Source organism: Prinia subflava, chromosome Z (assembly GCF_021018805.1).
Source record: "Prinia subflava isolate CZ2003 ecotype Zambia chromosome Z, Cam_Psub_1.2, whole genome shotgun sequence".
NCBI lineage: Eukaryota > Metazoa > Chordata > Aves > Passeriformes > Cisticolidae > Prinia > Prinia subflava.
The window spans coordinates 4,890,539-4,914,262 of record NC_086283.1 but is presented as its reverse complement, the minus strand read 5'-3'; the positions used below and the strand labels follow the sequence as shown (position 1 = coordinate 4,914,262).

Genomic DNA, 23,724 nt, shown 5'->3' with positions numbered 1-23,724 from the left:
ATAGCATGAAAAACCTGATACCAGCATTTCTTGATGTTCATTTTACCCCTTGGCCTGACTTTAAAAACTCAGATAAATGTGGTCAAGCATGGTATTGGGAAACACAGTAAGCTCTGAGAACACCCATAAAGTAGGTTTTTCTGTGCAGACAGAGCCAAAGCCAGCAACTGAGAGAGAGTTCTGCCAGACTCTGGTGTCCACTGTGCCTCCTGCCCACCATCAGTGGTATTCCATTCTCAGAATGGAAGGGTACACATCCAGTCTGTCCTGCTGGTGCACTAGCACAGGGAAGGAGCTGCCATCCCAGAGGAAGATGTTTGTGCATGCCTATAGCCTGAGCAGCATCGGCAGGGTTCAGAGAGGCACAAGCAAGTTAGGTGAACAGCTCTTGTTAAAAAGAGATGAAGTTCAAGAGCCTGTCCCTCCCAGGTTTCTAGTGCAAACCCTTAGCTGAAGGCTGTAATTTCTGACCCTGTAAATGCCGTGGGATTTTATTTTTATGTTTGTTTGGGGGTTTTCTGCTTGTTTATTGGTGGTGACTGTCTAGGTTTGTTGACTTTTACTGTTTGGGTGGTTTTCTTTTAAGGTGGGTTTTACTTTTGTTTTGAGAGCTTACTGTAAGCTAGTTTAAAGCCCAGATGGGGTGCCTGAAGCTGTGTTAGGATATGGCCTGGTGGGGTACCACTCTTTCTGGGGCAGATGAGAAGTTTAACACTGATCACGGTACAGCTCAGTTCCTGTGTCCCACTGCAAACCCCAGAGCCTCAGCTGAGGGGGTTGCAGCACCTCTGCTGGCATTCACATCTACCACCCCAAAAGCAGGGTGGAGTATCTGAGCCTTCTCCATGTGCTTCTGTCAGCCTCACTTTCCCCATGAAACTTTTCTTAGGATTTTGTCCTAGTACTGCTGTATCTGTGCTGAAGGTGATGAGGAGGGCCCCATGTGCTGTGCCAGCTCAGCAGCAGGGGTAGAAGACTTTGGGCAGTAAAGAGCAGGTAGCGACACTGGTGTTTTAAACCAGTTATATCTGGAAGGCAACAGCTCATCATGAACTAAAACACAAGTGAGAGAGGCTTGAGTCATGACTGGTAGTAAAATATTGCAAGGGGTTTTTAAAATGTCTTTATTATTTATTGCCACAGAAGTTAATAATATTCATAGGATTCTTTCAACAAGAAATGCAGTTAATTTTAGAGAATACATCAATGTCTGTTTTCAGGTCCACACCTGCAAAGTCCCCTTGCCACTCAGTATAGCTGTAAAATCACATTGTCCTAATTTAAAGCAAGTATTTTTTAGTTGCAAGCTGCATGAGTCTCCCCACCAGCATCACTAAGGAAAACTAGCTGCTATATCACTCACTTGCTCAGTTAAGTACAGGGCAAGGGAGGAATACATTTTTGTTCAATTTTTCAGTTTCTTAAGTATGTTTTATAAGTAATGATTGGTAATTTTGAAACTAATAGTGCTGTGATGCAGTCTGAAATAATTATTGCTCTCAGACAAAAAAGAAAAAATTTTGGTCCTGATGGACATTTGAGAATTCTCTTAATGTTATTATGTATCATCCGGAAAGTAATTGCATTTTATTTCTTCTTAACTAGCTTCAGTTCGTTGCACAACATCTCTTTAAAAGCAAAACAGTTGCACCCATTTCTTTCCTCCTCAGATCTCTAAAAAGCAGCCTGACTGTTGATCAGAGCATATTGGGGAAATATCTGTAGTATTATGACACATGGGACAAATCGAAGACTTTATTGTATTTACTGTAATAGTCTATTGAAAAGTTTACAGTTAACTTTGAGTGTTTATGTACATATTTTTCTATCTTGAGAGTAATTTATCTCTTAGGTTATATTTTTAAAACATGCATCAGTAAATGACAGATTTGCTGTCCATTGAGAAAAATACCAATATCTTTGTTTTCAGGAAGTATTTGCCGCTTGTCTGAAAATCGTGGTGCAAAAGGAGTGAATCTTAGGGTATAAAGTAGCAAATTCAAAAATTATATACATCTTTTTAAAAGTCAGTAGACTAATACCTGTGCCCTTGACAACAGAAGTTTGGAAATTAAAGCAGACCACCTTTAGCAGATCTAGGACCCCCCCCTATTCTGAAGGTAAAACACTTTTTTGTTCTCCCAGCTGGGGCTGAGCCAAGTTTTATTCAGGTACAGTTTCAGGATTCTTCAAGTAGCTTTTGTTAGATATCTGTAGACTACTAAAGACCCTTCTCTGAGGCCCTGTGAGAACACTAATTTTATAGGTTATAAAGTCCCACCAGTTTTAAAGCGTTTCCACTGAAGCTGATGTTTTTAAGCCTTCAAGAAGAGTAGCTGACTTTTCTGTACAGAGCAAGTAAAAACCTCTGGTGACTTTACAAAAGTAATAATTTATCCCCTGTTAAAGACACATTGTCCAGTAAGTGTTTCTTGTGCCTGAGTTCTTTATTTTTTCCTAGAGTACTGGCATCAGCAAAAGGGCATTCATCCAGTGGAAGGAAAAATAGGGCAATTTAACCAGTAAAAAACATATAAAAAATCCTCAAGTGCAACACATGTAACCCCATACCGCTCCAGTGATGAATTCCATAGTTTCCATTATATCAGTACAAGTATGACACTGCAAAAAGTAGTCCTGACTTGAGCTGTGTGTTGGTGTCATTAGTTAAATAGTGCTGGATCCCTGGGGTGCAGCTTGGGAGTGGATGGCCCCCTGTTCATAGGGATCTGAAGGGATCACAACAAAACAAAGATGATCTGGCATTTGCTGAGCTAACTTAGCTTTTTTCTTCAACTACTTGTTCTCTGAAAAACAATTTATTTATTTTTATTTATTTCCTCTGTCAGTGGGTTTCTCATTATCAGGACAGTTTGAGTAAAAATCATGACAGTATTTCAGTTAATCAGAGTTACAAATTTTATAGACTTAGAGAAGGGAATAGAAAAAGGAAATGGAGGAGAATGCTTCTGGTTTATAAGGTGATTTCATTTTTGCAGCATTGCCTTTTTCAAATAACGAGTTGAGTTTCATTATCACAAAAAAACGAGAAAATGACAGCCTAAGCCTGTTAGATTCGTATGGATGTCTAGCTAGTGAAGCTACTTGTTGGACACTTTTCAAGGAACTGCTCATGGATTTTGACAACTTCATTCAAACTGAAGAGAAGTGCGTTGTGTTGCCTTCCCATGCAAAAATCCTAGCCTTTGCTGTTTAGTTTCGGTGGTGCTGTGACTAAAATCCATCCTGGCTTGCTTTGATAGATCTCCTCTTTCTTCCTCATTCATTAGCATTCCTTAAGTGCTTAACACGAGGGTATCTTGCATGAGAGTCCTGCTTGTCCTTTCACACTGTCTTCAGGGTGCCTCTGCAGCTTGCCCTTCATCTGCAACACAAGCCTGTTAAAAACAAAAACTTTGCAGCACCTTCTGCGAGGAAGCAAGTCTTGAAGGTGCCTCCAGGAGGGCTGTGCTCGCCCAGCCGTGGCCTTTCCGTCCAGGATGAAGAGAAGCAGCCCACTTTTTGCAGGTGCTCTGCTACCTCTGCAGCAGCTGTTCCTCCTTGGATAGCCTTGGCAGTGCCGTGCTGGCACCCTGAGCAGGGAGGCTTGGCAAAGTACGCCCGTGCGGCGTGGGTGACCAGCCGTGCCGCAGCCCGGCGGGGGCCAGGAGGGCTGCCACGGAGTGGCTGCAGACAGCCGTGTTTCCAGTGGCCCATGTAGATCACCATCTGCTCTGGGCTGCAGCGAGCCTCGCTTAAGTGCGGTTTGCATAGCTAAGCTTTGGTTTAATTGCTGCCCAATGGCCAATGAGAAGAGACGGGTGCATAGAGAGGAAAGATTTGGCATCTGAGTTGAGTACCTGGGTGGTGTGAAAACCTCAGTGTGTGGCCTTTTTTTATGACCCAGGAGTAATGATACTGGGGCAGTGGGGTGAGGAGGAGGAATCTTGCCCCTGGTGAAGCCAATAGTGACTTGAACAGGGCAAAGACTTGCTACTCCGTTCGCAGTAAGAGCAAGGAGAGCACCAGAGAGAATGCCCCAAGGTGCAGTGCTCCTCCTCTTGGGTTTAAGCTAGCTCTGTGTCCTGTCCTCCCACACAGGTGACTTCATCCCAACGCAGATCTCTTGAGCAAGGTGAGAGTGCTCAAAACAAATCCCTGTTTTCCTAGTTCGTCAGGTGTTCTTGCAAATGGTCCCCGTGTATTTTCTGACACGTGTGCAATGGGGCATCTCTTTTCAGCCTAGAGAGTAGTAGCGAGCAGGATGACTGATGATACTGATTTTACCATGTGTTTTTCTCACTTTACAAACCAGGACCCCCCTCTGCTCCTCGGAGTGCCATCTCAAATGTTAACGAGACTAGTGTCTTTCTGGAATGGATTCCCCCTGCCGATACTGGTGGAAGGAAAGATGTGTCTTATTATATTGCATGCAAGAAGTGCAGCTCACCCTCGGGTCTGTGTGAGGCGTGTGGCGGTCATGTCAGGTACCTCCCCCAGCAAACCGGCCTGACAAACACCTCTGTCATGATGGTGGATCTGCTTGCTCATACAAACTATACCTTTGAAATTGAGGCAGTGAATGGAGTGTCCGACCAGAGTCCCGGAGCCCGGCAGTTTGTGTCTGTAAATGTAACCACAAACCAGGCAGGTAAGTGGATCTTCAACCTGGGGGAATGTCTGGGGTGGGAGCCTGAGCCAGTGAGACCCAGTGCCGACCTCCCTTTGGAACGGGTGGAAGTCTCCAGCATGGAGGGCTGGACTATGGCCTCTTCAAATATGGGGGTGGGAGGTGGGCAGCGCTTGTCTCATAGGTTATAATTACCGCAGTCTTCAGTATGTTTCCTTTCAGCAGGACACATTTTTTAGGATTTGTGACTTTTTCCTTTTACACCAAGCTATTTGGAGATACCTGCACTTCTTTCTATGTTGTTGTTTCCATCCACTAAACCAGGAGAAAAAAGGCTCTTTCCTGTTGGGAAAGGGAAATTTCTAAGAGTCCATTTTGATTAAAAATTACTAAAACATCTTAACTTTACAAACAGTTACTCTAAGAAAACTTCTTTTAGTGCCTTTGGGACATTTAATCCCTCTTTTACACTGTGATGCTAAAGTGACTGGGCTCAGGCTGATGAGGTATGGTACCTTGTCACTGCTTCTCCAACAAGGTAGGGCTAGGGTATTTCACTCATACGGTGTTATTCTTGGTTTTGCACTGTACAGACAGAGATCATGTAGACAGGTTTATTACTTTGCCCAGGGCTCTGATCTGTCTGCCCTTCTTTTGCTCAGAAGTTGAAATGACCTGTCACTTTGGACACAGGCATGGAGTTGCCATTGTCCCCTGTCACTTGAAGGTATGATGGGAGACAAGAACATGATTACATCTCCTTCTGTGTGCTTCAACACACCAGGCACATCGCACAGCTTCTCTAAAGCCCCAGAGAATGACCTATCCTTCTCCTGTCCCTCGTGCTCTGTGTTTTAGGGTCTCTCCCTTTTCCTACCTGGCTTACTTCTTGCCATTTAATTCAGGGCTCCCCACTGGTGTTTATCCACTGTGAAGCCCTTTCAGGACTGTTAACAGGTGGCATTTGAGACTGTGAGGGCAGTGCTGCCAGATCACTGGAGCCATCCCCTGCCTTTTCCAGACAAGGTTCAGCCAGGAAACCTGGTGGGCGATTCAGTGTGACAGCTGGATGTGGATTGGCAGATCCTCAGTGTGGAACAGAAAAATACTAGCTGGAGCAGGGCTGCATCTCATTCCTGTTACCCGGGTGTACGTGCACAGGCTTGGCAGCCAGCAGCAAGGAAGTGCATATACCTGTCCTGGTAATTAAACTGGATTTTTGAAGTGTTGGACAGATCATTCATATGTTTCTTGAGGAGAGGAAATGAAGGCTTGCTGGGAATGCTGCTGATAGATGTGGCATGGAATCTGCTGGAGGAATGTTAGAGGATGGCAGTATGGCACCCATTGCAGGCACCTGTTTAGTGGAGATCAATGAGTGTCATGGTTCCTAATGCTGTTTACTCTTTTCCTGCTGTGAGGGCTGCTGCCAGTAACTCTGCTGTTGGAAGAAGTATATTTTCCTGTTAGTGGGTTCGCAGTCCATTGCTGCCACTGGATTTTCCCTGATGCGTGGTGTTAAATTCACATAAATCTAAGTAAATGTGGCTCTGCATGAGGAGATGATACCGCACTGATCAGTGCAGACGATGAGGAAAAGGTCCTGATTTGTGACTTATGTCCCAAACTCTCCATAGCTGCAGCAGAATTTATCCACATAGCTGCTTCTCTGTGCCTCAGGCCAAGAATAACCCCCTTGCACAATTATCACTTTCAGCTTTGTGTTGGAGGGTCTCTTACAGGAAATGGGAAACCTGTGACAAATGTGTCTTGTGCTAAGGACAAGTGGGAAAGTGTAGTTCCTGGTGAAGTCTCCCTGTTTGTATTAGTAGAGCCACAATCACAGGAGATACTAGTGGATCAAGCCGTAGGTGTTTAATACACGGTGTGTGGTGTTGAAATTGCATTTGTATGCTCTTGTGGTTGATTCAACTGTAGGTTCAATCAAACTGCTGTAAAGAAAGCAGTGGTGACTGTGTTTTGTTGTCTGTCTGGCTGGTCCCAGCATGCTTTTGTGAGGTGAGCCAGGCCTGTCTGCTGGAGCTGTAGCATCAAATGGGCTTCCCAGTAATGTGCTCTTTCAGCACTCCCCTGGGCCAGCATCGGTTTGCCCATGCCAGAAATAAAGCAGAGGGAAAGAGCAGATCAGACTAACTGCCAAGATGGAAAGTGAGTATCTGGTTTTTTAAGGTGTCTCCAGAAAAGGTCCTCTGAGGCAAGTAGTGGAGTGGTCCATGCCCAGTGATTCTGGATATAAAGACTCACTTCAATAGTCCTTTCTCAAGTAAGAGTAGGCAGGGCACAAGTGACTTCAGGAAGTCTCAGGCCATCTACCTTTCCCCTGGAATTACCTCCAAGAGGTGCAACTCTGGTGTTTCATCTTTTCCCTTGCACAGGTTTTCTGATGGTGATTATTTTTTCACAGAGGCTGGTTAATGAAGTTGAATCAGTGACACAAGGCCAACTGCAGCAGTAGGAGAAATTCTGCTACAAGATCTGTTGGCTGCAGGAAATTGAAAAATTGCATGCCATGGGATAGGTCTGGCTGCTGGAGTCCCGCTGGCACATATTCAGTAACCCAGCACTGCAGAGAAATGCCAGGGTCTGTTTTGTTGGTTTGGCTTTTGTCCATCCCAAGGAGACCATGCTCATTTCAGAACTGCATAGAATATGCAGGCAGTGAGTACTCATGTGCACCACTTCTTCTGGGCATGGCAGCTTTTGGCAGTAGACACTATCTCTGGGTTAACTCTTGAAGGGATTACCTCCTGAAAAAAAAAAAAAGATTGTTCTCTCCAAAATATTGTGTCTCCCTTCCTCTCTCCTCTATTTAAATAATGAGTAAAAGAATTGGCGCTCACAATCCATCTTACGTTTTCCAACTGATGTAATTTTCCTCTGAACTTTTAAAATCAGGTTTCGAAATACAGAGAGGGAACAGTAAACTTTTTGCACAAGGAGAGGCTGATTGCTAATCTTCATTGGTGACGCCAGCATTCTTTTGTTCCCCCAGTCCTTGGAGACCTGACAGTACTTGGGATGGGGCTGACCCATGCAGAAGGCAGTGGCCTGAGGCTCCAAATACAGGACTAGTTTTCCTGTAACCCTCTTGCAATCGGCAAACCTCTGTTTGTTCTGTGGGATTTTGCTGGTGTTTTTCTGCTGGAAAACATGTGTCTAGAAAGGGTGAGCAATGCCACAAGCCGTGAGAGATAGAAATTGGGCTCGCCTCCGTTGTGGCTACCTTAGAGCTGCAGCAGGCAGACAGAGGACCTTCTTCCCTTTGTCGGCACAGGAGTTGATCCAGGCATGGTTTTTCCCTATGGCATTGCTGCAAAGTACATGTCCAAGGGACTTCCCAGCACAGATGGCAGTCTGTAATGCAGTCTCACTGTGTGTTAGAAAGTGTGCCTCGTGCACGTGGGCTGGAGCACAGTGAATAATTCATAAGTGGCAATGATAGGATTGAGTTAGCCATCCTTGCCCGTGGTTTTGCTCAGGGTTTCATATTTTTGAAACCTCCACCTATTTAAATGGTTTCCAAAGAGCAGTCTGTATGTGCTGCAAATACTGAAGTTTGCTTTTCCAGTGACAATTACATGACTTTTTTTTATTTTTTTCTCAGCGCCTTCACCAAGCTGGATGATTAAGGTACGCTGTCACTCTGGACAGCGATGTGCATCTCCCCTGAGGTCTTTCATCTTATCTGCCCTGTATACAGAAAGCCCCCACCATGACATCTTGGTCAGAGACCTGTCTTGTAATGGGTCCATAGGGAGCAAGCAGTTTTAATTCATGGTTGCCTATGTGCCCATGGCATCATCGCAGGAGCACACTGGAAAGATGCAATGTTTAAAACTTTCAGGCTTAAAACCTGCCAGGAGTATTCACTTCAGGCCAGCCTAAGCGGCCAAGCAATTTTATTTGTTTTTGATGTCAGCAATTCCCATGCTGGGTATGGCTTCAGGCACAGAACTGGCCTGGAAGTGGGGGGTTATGAGAGTGGGGCAGTTCTCCTGCCAGCATCCCAAATGCCACAGACTCCTTTGCACTTAAAGACCTTCTCTGTGCAGGTTTTTTTTTTGTTGTGTGGGTTTTTTTGTTGGTTTTTTTTGTTGTTGTTGTTGGGGTTTTTTTGGTTTATTGTTTTGATTGTTGTGGTTTTGTTTGTTTGTTTGTGTTTGGTTTTGTTTTGTTTTGTTGGGGTTTTTTTTTGTTTGGTGGGGTTTTTTGGGTTTTTTGGGGTTTTTGGGGTTTTTGTTTTTGTTTTTTGGTGTTGGTGGTTGTGTTTTTTTTAGATAAACCCCCTGACTGTTTTCTGTTTGAAAAATCAGAAGCCATTGTTCAATCCCCTTCTGTGACCTGTATGATATTTTTGAGCCTTCTGGGCAAGGAGAAGAAGAAAGATACAGATGTGCTTGCTAATAGAGGAGGAGTTAATATGTCTAATGCCTCAGGGAGTCTGTGTGCCTGAGGCCAGACTAGAGATAGAAGTGGATCCTGTGGAGCAGCAGTGCTTTTTAAGCAAAGGTGTTGGAGGACGGAACCTTGGCAACCTGTGGTGCTGTCTGGGAGGCATGGTTCTTACTTGACCAAAAACCACTAGAAGCTTGGAGCAGCTAGAAGGCTCTTGAAGCAGGGAACTGTGCTGAAAACCATGGTCCTCACTCTAATTGCTCAGGCTGGGGTGCTGCAGGGGGCAGAGCAAGGGAGAAGGTGTTTTCCTTAGCAGTCAGGATGTGTACAGGCTTTGAAAAGCAGCCAAGGGCGATTTGGAAAGGGAAACCTGCAACGCAGAGCTTGCTGCAATCTTACATCAATAGCTGCATGCTCTTGAAATGGAGAGACTGCAGCCTTGCACAGTCTGGGAAGAAGACATCAGAAAATGAGGCAAGAGATGGGAACCACATTTTCAGAGATTGTCTTTGGGAACTGATGGGTTCGAGTCCTGTAACATTCAAGATCTGATTCTTCCAACTTTGAAGTCTTCACAGATTTGTTTGATTTGGCATGGGAAGGGAGCAGTTTACTTATTTTCTTCAGGACTAACAGAAAATTTCCAAGGCTATGCTCCAGTAGAGGCAGCATGTTCCATCACCTCACACAAGAAGCAAGACTGGTCATGCAGAGCTACTTTTCAGCCAGAACTGCTGGCCCAGGGTTTGCAAAAGCTTAAGCAGGTGCTTACTTCTGGAAAACTGCCTTTCCACAACCAGCATGCTATGCAGAGCTTGCCTTTAAATATCCATTGTAACCATACTTGATCCAGAGGACTACATCACCTTCCCAGCAATGGTCACTGGTGGATACCATAGAAGGGCTAAGAACAGGAAGCAGACACGAACCAGTGCTTCCTTGGAGCGCTCTCCAACCTCCAGGGAGCACCTCTCTCTGCTTTATAGCCCTTAATGGATTTTTCTCGCATGAATTTGTCTAATCATTTTATGAACTCTGAGCAAATTCTAAGGGCTGCGGGCAATCCTTTATGAATTTGGTATGTCTGGTAATTTAACTTCTGCTTTAGATTCACACTGGCCAGAGAGGAGCTATTAGTGGCATAAATAAAGGTTTTAAGGTTGGCAGCTGCCCATCTCTGTGGAAAACACCACCATTTAGAGATGCAGCACTGGCTTCCAGTGTGTTAACCCAGGTATTGCAGCATTTAACCTAGAACAATGTACTCTTAAAAGCAAAGAGTGTCTTCATAGCAGGATGGGTGAATACAGGGGTAATTTTTTTATGTGTAGGTAAACTGTACTGCCTCAAAGGCCACAGTCTCTATTTAAAGCTGAGTGCACCCTGCCCTGCCCCTTGCAGCAGGATCTTTCTGCTGGCTGTGAACACTCTTCATGTCCTGGGAGATGAGAAGATTAGTGTTGAGGGGCCAGTGAAGGTTCAGCCAGAAAGAGAATAATTTCATTTGTGAAGTTCCATGCATATGTTCATAATCAGCTTCAGGAAGTATTTTGGTATATTTTTGAAGCATGGTCTCATGCAATCAGAGCATGCAATCACACGTTGTAAAAAGCAAACATACTGGCAAAGTAAAACCTGAAAGCCAGTACAAAAGGTTTCTTGTTTGAACTTCTTGTTGGGTTTCTTTGGTGATGGCTGCATTTATACTGAATACAAAATCTTCATCCAGCATCCTATTCCGGAGTCATGAGTTCACCCCAGCCCAGATGGCTGGGTGTCTGCTACCAAATGAATTATGGATCAGATTAATATTTTACAGTTTTGTTTATAACTCCCTATTGGTAATTGCTACTTTTTCATAGTTTGTTATAAGTCTTTTTGTTATACTTCACATATTAGAAATGCATACTTTGAATACTGAGACAAGTCTTTGGAATATGAAAAAAATCCCCAAATTATAATGCGACTTTTGGTTAGAGGTAATTTTTTTTTTCTGGAAGTATGTGAGACTACCCCATGGTTAATATATAAGGACATTAAAAGATGAGATAAAAACTATTTTCCTGCGTCTACAGTCAGACCTTTCAATTTTGACATGAAATTAAAACATCTTATTTATAGGTGAAAATAAAAATAGTAAGAAATAGTTGTCTCTATCTATCCTTTTCCTGAAAAAGGGAAAAAGGAAGATCCTGAAGATCTCATTATGGGATTCAGCTGATGACAACCATCGTGTATTGTGCAGTAGGGTGCACGTTTTACCATCTCCCAATGGCAGAGAGACAAACATCTTTATGGTGAAGCCCTTGGTCTTCTTCTAAGTGTGCTACTGGCGAGGCATGAGGTACAAAAAGCAGATGCTGGGTTATACCTGGGGAAAATGAATCCATTTTCTGCATGCACGTGGTGCCACACAGATGGGGATGAGGGAGAAGGAGCTGCCCAAATATTTGGCTTGAGATGCTGCAACCAGCATGGTTGACACCTCTCTGTGACATCCTCGAGCCACCAGAATCCCCACCAGCAGCATCACCTCAGGCTTGGGGTAAAGTAGCAGATACTGGGCAATCTGAGTCTGGGTTTTTAGAGGTGTATGAGTAGCAAATACTGATTTTTTTTTTTCAAAAAGCATAGAGCAGGCCATGCTGCGATCAGGTGTGGTAAGAGCTTCATGAGGTCAGAGCTTTAAGAAACTTGTTTTTCCGGGGCATTACTCATGTTACATTACAAGCGTGATAGAGCTGGTTTAAAACCTTATTTCCATTTTGTTGGCGTATTTTTAAAGGATTGCCAAGTAATCTTATACTAATCTAATTCTAATCCCCTTAAAACACAGTCTTCAAGGCCAAGGAGTTCTCTTTGTATTGTGCTGAGCACAGTACCTGGCAGAGAGCAAAAGTAAAGCATCTGAAATGGTTTCACTGCCCAGTTGACATCAATTTATAGATTTATTTCCCCCATGAATGTTGCTTTTGAATTTCACTGCTGATAAAGTCCCATTCAGCTCTTTAATCTCAGTCTGCAACCTGATAATTCCATTGGCTGATTTTATTTCTTTGATTTTAGCATTAAAAGTAGTTTTACATTTTTAACAGTCTGCACAAATGATACTTCTGAGAGTACTCTTAAGACATCAGAACTTAAAAATACCTAAAGAAGAATGTAAAAATACTTTCTGTGCTGTTAGAGAAGTAGCAGTGGACTTGCAGGCATTTCATAAACAGCCCACTTGTTCTCTTGCTGCAGTTTCTTTACCAAACCAAGTGAGCTCTTTATAGTAACATAAAGAGCTCCCTCAAATGCAATAGTGGAGGAAACAGAGGAGTTTGAGCATTTGCTTTTCAGTAGTTGTGCATTGAGAGAGGAATTGTGCTAAGGAAATGCTGCCCAGGGTATAGCAGCTTCACAGGGCATTTCTCCTTCCCATGCACCCATCACGCTGATAAAATGAATTTGTAGGAGTGTGAAGGTGAAAGTACATACATGGAAGCATGTGTGCCATGGTTTAGTTGAGGTTGCCATGGTTTAGTTGAGGTGTTAGGGTGTGGGTTGGACTCAATGATCTTGAAGGTCTGTTCCAACCTTTTGATTCTGTGTGCATTTGTGTGTATATTAACACGCATATTCTGGATAGAACACAGAGATTACCCACCCTCGTTTTACGTGGGTATCTTTGACAGCTTGGTAAGGCTCAGACAGTTCAGGTGCCTTTCACTTTTCATGTACTTACGCCAAATTGCTGCCTAACTGGGCCCACATTTGAAGAGGGTGGCTCTCTGTGCTGCAAGGCCACCTGGCACTTCTCTGGTCCCTTTTGCCTCCTGTCTGTTTTCTTTTGCTGTGAGCATGATCCTTCTTCGATAAGCAATTTGTAATATTTATTTGTTCATATGGCCAGATTTCTTTTCCCCTTGGTAGCTGTTGTGCCTGGTGGCTGCACCGACACAGCAGGCTGGCTTCTGCATCCCAGAAAGTATCTTGCTGTATCAGAACTGAGCTCCAGCTCTCAATGTGCATGAATTACAAGTTCCCAGCTAGAATTTTACAGTATCAGGCTGAAATGCTTTTCTCTCCTGGATTGCTTCTCTTTGGAGAGGTGTTGTTTCAGTGAGAATTGGAATGTTTTTCCATATTTTTTGTTGTGGTTGCTATTATAATATATTTCAACAGCAAACCCATTGCTCGTTCCTTGAACGATTCCCAAAATGCTGCTTCTGGCACTTGTATTTCTTGCAAAGGTCTAATGTAATAAAAGTAGTAGGGCTGGCTAGCACTTTTTCCCAGCTTACTGCCCTTTCTTTCCCCACTGTGGGATGGACATGGGGACAGGGAGGGGAGAGCTCTATCTGAGGAGCTGAGAGTGGCACTAAAGTGACAGACAACCCAGCAAAAAATGATATTTCTTCCACAGCAGCTGGGCCAAAGTTCAGCTACATGCATATACTACAAAAAACTCAAGAGATGGAAGGTTTTAATTAAAACACACTTCAGATGTGCTCTTTTGCCAGCGTGATGGAATGCTTACTGCATCTCCTGGTCCTGGAGAAACAGTCCTGATCAAAGCAAGTTACTGACGGGATTTCCAGCCAGATCAGTACAATAGAAATCACCAGAAGGAAAGTGTTATTTTTTATTTATTTTCCTGTTTCTTCAGGCTTGACGATTTCCAAAAGTACAGGCTTTGATCAAAAGGTGCTGCAGGAATCGATGCAGAGCACCCACTGGCTGTGGTGGTGCTGGGTGAGGGTTTTTCTGCTGCAGTGCAGCAAACTGAGGCGGGCCACTGCTCTTTGTGCAGGGGGGCTGACCACACTGGACTGGTCCTCCAAGTGCTTTGGCTAGCCTTGGAGAGAGCACTGCTCTGAAGAAATGGATGGAAAAAATAGCAAATTCTCTTGTGTATATGACAAAATCCACCTTGTGGGTTTTGGCCGGGGTGGTGGGTGTGCCAAATCGTGCAAGGGCCCTTTTGCATCTGGCTCCCAGGCTCTGCAGAGGGAGAGCGATGCCTCAAAAACAGATTTGGAGAATTAGGTGAAAAATACCAATGGAGGGCACTAGCACTGGTTACTGCCTTCCCAGGAATACACAGCAGAATTGCCCACTGTGCTTCTGCATCCTGCTGTGCAAAACTTGAGCATCTTTGCTCTCTGCCCCTACATGAGATAAAAGGAAGCAAAATTGAGTCAGCTAAAAGTAGAAAACTGGGCTCGCCCTTCCTCCTTCAGTTTGCAAGAGTTTATGGGACCCTGTGTGCCATTTCTTCATAGCTTCTTTCCAACTTTCTGCAATCTACCTCAACTGAAGGAGAGAAAGTGCTGCTCAGACAAGGAGATTATTAATTATTCTATTTCCTGAGTTTCCTTCCACACAGTTCAGCATTAGTGTGGCTTATTACAGGGGGCTGATCTGCACCGCACCATTATCCTGTCATCCCCAGAGCTCTACCTTCCCCACAATGGGCTCCTGTCTTGGATCATTAAGCCATGAAGCTCCATGGTTCTGCCTTGTTCTCCTAAGGGGTGGCACCAAAAGCATGAAATTGTTTGCTGACCTTGCTGGAGAGTTACGATCTGAGCCTTTAAACACCTGGCCATGCAAGGACAGTTTCCACAGAGAGGTGCTCTCACCCAGTTCAATAAACTGGAAGACTAATCGCTGCAGAAATGACTGGGTTATTTAATTTACATCACTCTGTCCCAGGTACAACTCAGCCCTTGCAAGGACATGGGAAGGAACTGGAGGGTGACTGGGTAAGGATGCACATGAGGGCACAGACCATCTCTACCTTTTCCAAAACTGCAGACAGCAACTATCAAAGCTGGGTGTGCATGAAGGACAAAATGCCCAGTACCTTCCACAGAGGTATTGCACCAAACCCTCTGCTACGTGTTGGCTGAAGTTGCAACAGGGACTTCTTCCAGAGTCAAATAGCCCAGAAGGCTTTGAGTGCTATTTGCAACCCTGCAGAACATCTCTATAAAGCAAAACAAATGCCCCATAAAGTAGTCTGTGGGTAATACTGTTTGTGCTCCAGTAACAATTGTGTATCTGTTGTGGCCTTGCACTCTTCCTCTGTCTTCTGATGTTGGTCAGTGAATGAGAACTGCTTTTTTAAGTTCAGTTAGTACAGTGTCCTGTTCTTCATTTAGGACAAAATCAGAAAGTTAAATACATGGTTGTTATGCAAAGAAATGCAAGCTGGCTCAGCTTTCTTGTATACAGACCTGATGGATACAGCACCATTGGAAGGGATTACCTAATGTCAGTAAATTACTATTTCAATGCCTAAACCTTTATGCATTGCCTTCATCAGGGAGGTTTTTCAGGCATCTGGTTCATTGATGATGGAACTGAGGCACAGAGGTGCAGTATGACAGGCTAGAGGACACACACCAGGATTGGAACAATTCTTGCTACTCCTTGCCCCTGCTGAAACCTTCCCACAGGGCTGGAACCCTAAAATGTGTTGGAAATGCTTCCTAACCTGTTTGCCAAACTAACTTAAGAGCAGAAAAGAGAGGCTGGCCAGAGTCCACTGGAGATGGGCTGTTGGGTTTGGGGTTGCTTTTTCTGAATTGGTTTTAGTATTATTATGATTTCAGTTTCCCTGCAGCATTAAAGATAGAAATGTCAGTCAACAGTGTATTTATCCAAAACATTTAGAGAGCTAAAGTGTGCTCAATAGCTTGGGGAGAAGTGTGTCAGGGGGCCCATTTGCTCTCAATCTTAATTGCTTAGTGAAATAAGTGAAAATTTCCTCCTTTCCTCTTTTGCACCTTCTGTCAGGAGAGACAGTCTTTGATCCAAGTCCAGCTGAGAGCAAGGTGTTGCCTTCAATGCATCTGGTTGGTGAACTGTGCTTTGTCTGCTAGAAAGGGAACTGTTAATAATGTGACGGTATCCATTCCAAGCTGTTACAAATTCCAGTGACAAGGCAATTAAAAATCTGATCGTTTTGATGTGGTATCTAGCAAGAGAGCAATTGCTACCTGTTCAGTAAATACAGATGAGTTTTATTTGGCCTCTGACAGTAATAGTATTTAGAGTGGCTTGGCAACTGTTCCCTGATGAGGGTCCAAAAAAAGCTTAACAAAATCAAGTGATAGAAGTAATAAACTGCTAAAGACACTGGCACTATGTTTATCCACTTGAGCACTTTAGCAAAGATTTCAGGGGCTCCTCCCAGTTTCTCTGCCTCTCTTCAACTTTTTAACCTGGATCACGAGTCCATCTGCCAGGGACTGGTGAGGTGGCTGCCTCAGCCAGGGACATCACTGCACAGGGCTGTGTCAGGCTCTGGGGTCGCACAGCCCTCTGCTCCCCACAGCTGAGCCTCAAGCAGGTGCCCAAAGGGCTGTGCCAGGGGCTGGATGGGAGAACATCCAAATGTCTGAAGTAAGGAACTGTCAGGTCTCCTGCCTGCCTGTCTCCATCTCCAGCTCCTCTGCCTCACAGAAGTAACGATTCTGGGGACGAGGCAGCCATGGCTCGTGAACTGGTGGATCATGGAAGTTCTGTGCGCTTTGCCCTGGCAGGAGGAGAGCTTTGGCATGCACAGCAGCCGCTTTTTCCCTTTTCCCTTTGCCGTGAGGGTGCTTGAAAAGTTTAGAGAAGCCGCAAGTCTGACGATTTTACAGCTGCTGTTTGGCTGAGTCTAGGAGTGTTTTCCTCTCCAAGAGAAGCAGCATCTATTTTTCACAGAGCAAATGAAGCCACCTGTTGGGTTAACTGGGCTTTATTCAGTCCCCAGGCTGCCTTGCACAACCTTTAGGGCCCATAGGAGTCTTTGAAGTACCATTGAATTTCATTGTTAATGTCACAGTCATTTACTGTGAATGGAAAAGGGTACTTTTTTTCACTCCCAGGCATGAATAAACTCTGTAGATTGCAGGAAATAATCCCTTTTAAAGGAGAGCTGAAAGTGCCGTCTTTTAATATAAGAAAACTGATTCTGAGCTGATGCCTAGGACTGCACCAGGTCTTCTCGAAAGTACTGGGTTTTGCTCAGTGATTAAAAACAGAATAAATTAGATGGAAGGAAAGCAGCTGATGACAGGGTAATACATGTGTCAGAGAAGGGGAGGGAGTGGTGAAGGAAAAGTACATAATGTGGATGACTTTAATTATGTGGAAGGTGGGAAGATTGACTTCCCCATCCTGAGTGAGGTGTGTGAGAAGATACATTAGTCTGTATCTCTATCAGAGGTTGATGAGGTCTCCTCCAAGATGTTAGTAGTTGCTTGGATGAAAAAGGGTGCACTTGCTGGCAGTATTTATGAGAGCTTTAATTACATTTCACAGACTGAGTTCCAATTAGAAGGGAAAGTAGGGGTGAGAAGATGAACGAAAAGATGTACAGCATGTGTTAAGAGCACAGTAATAAATCCATGGCTAAGGATTATAGTAAACAAGATAGTCATACATCATGTCATCATTCGCACACTTACATTTGTAGATGCTTACTCCAAGTTCCCTTCCACCTCCCCCATCACAATCAAAATGCATATGAAGGGCTCAAACACAGGCCTCTGTTACTCCTCTTCCAAGATGGAAGGCAAAGATCATTTTCAATTGCTGCAAGACACGACTGTTACTTTTTTTTTTTTTTTTTTTTTTTTTTTTTTTTTTTTTTTTTTTGGCTATTTCGTTAACTGTGCCATAAAACAGCACTCCAGAAGAGGCAGACAGACACAGATCACAGCATTTATCTCCATGCTGCATGAATAGTGGAAAAATATTGCTATCATCAGTGCATCCTTTCACATTGCTACAAATTCTCACGTTTAGAATCATAGAATGGTTTAGACTGGTTTGCATTATCCTTGCTATAGTCTCACCTAACCAGCTTCTTATGCAGATGACCATGATGCCCTTTTATTTTTATTCTATTTCCTGAGTCAGGAGATAACACTGAGGTGGGAGATCTATCAATTGCTCAGCACTGGCTTAATTCCCTCTATACTGTGGTAAACCAGAGACTTTGCCACTGACTTCACTGCAAGGACAGTCCCTCCATGTCTGAGTGGCATTGGCACAATTCTCTCATTACATCCCTCTCATGTGCCTCAGAAAGAAGTTTCTCTGTACTCTACTTGTGATGTAAGCTGTTTGCCAGTATCTGCACAGGTGATTCAGGTAAGAGGTTTTGTCTAACAACAGTGTCAGACAAACAGGCAATGCTTTGGATCTTGTGGTATTGGTAATTAAACTAAAGGTAAGTCTGCAGACAGTTCATAACAAACACTGAAATTCTGGCTGGAGAATAGGAGGGATTAGCTAGTGAGATTGCTTTTGTTTCAGGTAGCATTGTTCCTCCCCCTGATTACTTAAAGGCTTAACAGTGTTTCTTAAACAGCAGTGAAGTAGCTTCAGTGAAGCAGTGGCAGTACTTCAGTAAATGGAATTTTTTTTCTCTTCTTTAATTCCATGATCGCACTTGATAAACTAGAACAAAGCAAAGGAGGAAACTCCTCTTTTTTTGGTGATGTTGAAAACAAATCCTTGTTTATTTAAAAGTAACTATGTCAGGAGGAAGGTATGATAGAGTATGATTGCCAAATTCTTACTTGGTAATTAGTATCTTGCAGCCATCTCAATGCTATTAAGATACAGGCATAATTGCATATAGGATGCATATATTTATCATGGAAGTTGGCACTTCAGACCATTAGGAAGTATCTGTTGCTTTGCTGTATGCTGCATGTAGATTAATCTATTTTAGAAGACTTAAGAGCCTGTCAGATGCTCCCATCATCCAAGCATTTGTAACATCAGGTGGTAGGAGAGCACTTGGAGAGGCACCAGATGGTTTCCATAGCCCTATTCCAATATTGTGGGTTCCTGATACTTGTGCATTTCCAGAGGTTTACCTGTTGCTGGCTGTAGTATTCACCTCTGCCTGTTTTATTTGCATGCATTAAAAGGAAAAAAATAAAGTGGTCAGGTCCAGGAGGAAGGGGTGTTCTCTTTGTGCTCTGTTGTGCAGGGTATTTTTGCATGCCAGCATTGGAGGAGAGAAACCTTGACTTTTTGGAGCCTCTGAGAAAAGGCCTGTGAAGTAAACGCAGATACATGTCACAGGCACGGGGCTCTGCCACCTTGAACGAAAAAAATCATTGCTGGGAATTAAACATATTCCCTTGTCAGGGCATCACAGAAAGTATAGGTAGTGTTGCAGAAATAAGCAAGTCTGGAAGTCGTGTCTAGGAATAAAATAGGAGCAACTTGCCAAGGAAGACAATTTTCAGTAAAAGATCATAGCTAGAAACTCATCACTTAGGGTCTTTTAATTAAATGTGTTTGAGCAGAGATGAACACATAAGATCTCAGGGAAGAGATTGTTTTAGCCATAGGCCTAAGGCTGCCACCGAAGATGAGCATGTGTATGCTGCAGTAGAGGATGTTAGCTGTGAACCTCGTAGTGCTTTGTGAGCAGCAGGAGTGTCCCTCCTGTACATTTATAGGCTGCAGAAGAGAGTGAAGGGATTTTTCTCAACAGTTCATAAGTAGGACCAGGAAGAGACCAAAAGTCACCAGGGTCTAGTGGCACTATGCTTCACTGATGTCAAGGTGGAGCCATAAAGGTAATTTCCTTATTTTTGTCCTTCCTTTATTCCCCATGCTTCTTGACTGCTTCTTAGAGCACTACACAGGAATACTGGGTTAGGGATTGAATCTTGGTGTACATCTGAGTCCTTCCTGATGAAGGACTGAAGTACAAGACTATAAATAGGATCTCTTCCAAAATGGAAGGGCAGATTTTCTCTCTGTTAACCTGCAGCTGACTGCAGGTCTAGGTGGTCTCCTGTTTCATTCATTGTTTTGGCTAATTCAGTACCTGGAGGGATATATTATATTTTACCTTCCCATAGTGGATCAGATTCTTGTCTTGCTTGTATAGAAATTACTTTTGATGAAGTTGGTGAGTAGCCTCTCATGCAAACACAAGCAAGGGAAGGCCTGATGTCTCTGGTAGGTTTGACCATTACACCCTTTTCTCCGGATGTCTTCATAGCTCCTCTTGTGTTTCTGTTTGGGCTGTAGAAATTTTGGCTCCAAACATAATTTCTTTTCCCCAGAGTATTGAGGAAGCAAGATTATCCTGTGCATGGAAGTACCATCATTTTGATTTTTGTTATTTTGTCAATACAGTGTCTTCACCATGTTCTGAAAATCCTTTTGCCCAGGTCATTCAGTATATAGTTGTAGTATATGAATTGACATGCCTTACCGAGGAAAAGATGAAGCAGAGAGCACCAGATTTTTTTATTGGGTCACTGGCTGAGATATTTTTTGAGTTCCCGGGGCTTTATCATCGTAGCCATCCTGGGTCATGTTAGTAAAGAGATGATCTCAAGAATTAGATCAGTGACATCATAATACATTGCTGTTAGACAAGATACATGGTCGAGACAGGATATGGCATTTACTGGGCCTTTTAAATGTCACATCCAGACTTTAAAGGCCATAGGCTTAGAATAAACAAAAGAGAATGCAGCTAGCTCAAGAAGCTTTAAAATTAGCAGCATCCTGGTGATCCAGAGGGAACCCATGGTCCATATTTACACAGAAGGTACCATTGGAAACTATGCAAGGATGATAACAGTGTCTTTCTTGAGATACAAGGTGAGATGTGCCTGTGTGGTCAGCATTCCTTTCGTTTAGCAGCAGAAGGAAGGAAGGAAGGAATATGAAGTTCTTATCAGAGTGATGCACAAGAAGTTAGACGGGCATTAATGACTTGAGTAATTTTGGTTGGAGTACAGTAAATGAAGTGATTGCATACCACACAAAGTAATAAGTCTCTGTAAGCAGTTGCTTGGCAGTTGAATGATTGGATGGAATTTTTTTTCTCTTTTCTTAGCCATGTGATAGTTCAAGTGGATGATAACACTGGGCAAAATTTATTTCTTTCCTCAGATGCATTCTTTACTGATAGAAACAGGCCCATAGGAGGGTAATCCACAGAGCAGAATTCTGTGCACTGCAGTACTATACAGCATAAAAATGCATGTGGGCAGTTCTCACTGATCAGATGTGCTAGTTCAGTATCTGCAGGCCTTTTAAAATTGGGCTTTTTTGTAATTTTTATGAACTGATAAATGTTGCCAAATTGCTTGGAAATTTACTGGCAGTCTTCAAGGGACATTCAGCTTTAAAAAGTACACTTGAAGCATCTTTCTTCAGGTTCTTCTTGATTTTTTTCTGTGTGGCTTATAGAAGTGTGCATGTATGTATATCTATACTTAAAAGTGTCTTTTTCTCGTTTGTTTTTCATGCTCTCAGACAGTAACTGTTGTATTGATTTTTTTAACTTTTTTTTTCTTCCATACTAATTTCTAGAACAAAGTTTAGTTATCTCTTAAAATGTTTTATTTTTTTTAAACCAAGTGGCACAATGGGGCAGCAAGTCACTGCGTGGTGAAGTTTGGTAATCTGCCCTCAGGAGTGAATTGTTATTGATTTAAAGGAAGATGAAAAGTCAGTGGTGTTTTGTGGGAGGGCTAAATTATCTCTTTTAGCCTTAAGATCTAGGTATATTGATTTAAAATTATCTTGCTTTACCTATTGCCTATAAATTTACAAATTCAAGGTAAATTAACATAAAACGCATTCTGTTTGAATCCACTGTATTTGTATAGGGTTTTAACGAAACTATTTCAAATGTTGTTCTTTTTTTAAATTCTGTTTAGCTGTGTATAGCTCTTTTAGAGTACTTCTCATTTTGGGGGGGCAGCCTAGCAAGATTTGTATACTTCACTGTAATTGAATCCTGATGCAAATCCAAGTCTTTGTTATTCTTGCATTCACTGCAGTGACCTTGATAATGTGAATGCTTCACCTCTGCTGCTCCTTGGAAGGCAGTCCTGTGAAATGGGATCAATTACGTGCATTGCTAGGATCCCATTTTCAATACCACTGAATTAAAAACAGTTAGAGCTAGTTAATGGTCTTCCCCCTTGTGTGAGGGAGGGGCAGGGGGAATGAACAAAGGAGAATAGAAACTGAATTGTTTGAGAGGAGATAATCTCTGTTTTGTTTCTGCTATAGATTAGGAAGTATCAATTATCATGTCAGAAGGCAGAGAAGCTAATATGCCCCCGAATCTACACACAGTTATTTAATCATCCTGCCTGATGCATAGCATTCATCACTCACGTTTTCAATGCCACTTACTATTATAATCGAAATGTAAATGTATTATATACATTTGTGCAGGGAACATTTAGGGAGAGTCACGGTAATAGCCAACAACCTGGGGAACAGAATAGTGAAGAACCCATATGGTTTGATTTCTGTCTGTTCAATCTGAGCAGCCTGAGCCCTGGACCCATGCAAACTGTTGCACATGTCTGATCTTGGGATGACACCCCTGTGGATGACTCAAGGCATCGTCTGAAGGAAAACCTTCATGAGCTCCCATCTGTACTGGGTGGGTAGTTGTCAGTGGTGCTGTAAGCTGTTTTTTTTCCAAGAGCAAGTGGGAGCTAACATCATCACATACCTGTGAGGGATACAGGCAAATGGCTGTGAGCAGCTGATATTGGTGCAGTGAGCTCTGGCAGCCACACTGTCCTGTCATCTGCTGTTTGGACTACTTTCAGACATCTTCAAGGCACAATTGCAGCAAGCCACTGGATGCAATGAGCACTTGCAGCATGAAGGTTGGTTAAAGGAGAGTCACAAATGTGCAGGGTGATGCCACACAGGGAGGTGTTTTATGTATTGCATCTATGAAGACATACATACATGTATTTTAATTCCTCAGTGAAGTTTTTGGTGGTCTAGTCCACACACTGGATAAAGATGAAGATGAGTGAGTTGGAAGGACTAGGGCACTTCTTAGGTCTATCCAAATCGTCCCCTGGTACAAGTTGGAGAAGAGAGCCAAGAAACCTCTCAGAAGAAGGAACCTACAGTGACTGATGTTCAAATGCCCTTTTCTCTTCAAACAGTCACAAAGCTGAGGGGAAGCAAGTGATCACTATAAGGAGAACTTGCCACAACCAAATCTGTGGTCCTGTCACAGCGGTTGTGAACCAAGAGAGGAATCTGGATGCAGTGAAACTTCTTTTCCCTCCATCTTTCTATAGTATCATGGGAATGCTGAATGAGACATTATCACCAAAGCCTCAGAATACATTAGGGAGTGCAGCTGCACAAATGCTTACTCTGAAGCAGTAAGTTGCCTGATTCCTATAAGCCTCTTCCTAGCAATATCTTGGAGTAGTGAAGCTTTTGTTTCACAGCCAGCAGGTAGATGGATCTAAAATTTGAATTTGTGGCACATTCTTCTTCTCCTGATGCTTTAAAGAGTGGCACTATCAGAAATGAAAGCCAAAAAGGCAGAAAATTCCCACTCTGCTATCCTGTGTGCATATGTCATGCCCACAAAGCAGTGAAAAATACTGTCATGGGATGATCAGCCACCAACCAGTGTAGATTGGGATGAGCATCATGTTGCAGAAAGCAAACTGACCACAGTTCTGATGAAGAGGAACAGCTAAAGACATATCCATTTATGCATCTCAGGTGCAGTTACCGTTTGAAACAGCTGAAATCTCCATTGGGACCATTTAGCTTCTGGATGGCAATCCCACGCTCAGATATTCAGGCTGTTCTCCTACCGCTGCATTGCCCTGACCTCCAGAATCTGTGGTGACCCAGTTAAGTAG

General features: G+C 43.2%; 1 protein-coding gene across 8 annotated transcripts in view; it reads left to right on the top strand.

The window, feature by feature from the left end:
- The window catches only part of EPHA5 (EPH receptor A5), a 196,147-nt gene that overhangs the window by 110,565 nt on the left and 61,858 nt on the right, over positions 1–23,724 (top strand). For 4 of the 8 annotated variants that reach the window (XM_063422489.1, XM_063422488.1, XM_063422495.1 and 1 more), the window contains exon 5: positions 4,316–4,651. The exons of the other annotated variants lie outside the window; for them this stretch is intronic. In XM_063422489.1, the coding sequence (XP_063278559.1) occupies positions 4,316–4,651 (336 nt within the window). The remainder of the gene's footprint in view (positions 1–4,315; positions 4,652–23,724) is intronic. 8 annotated transcript variants of the gene reach the window in all.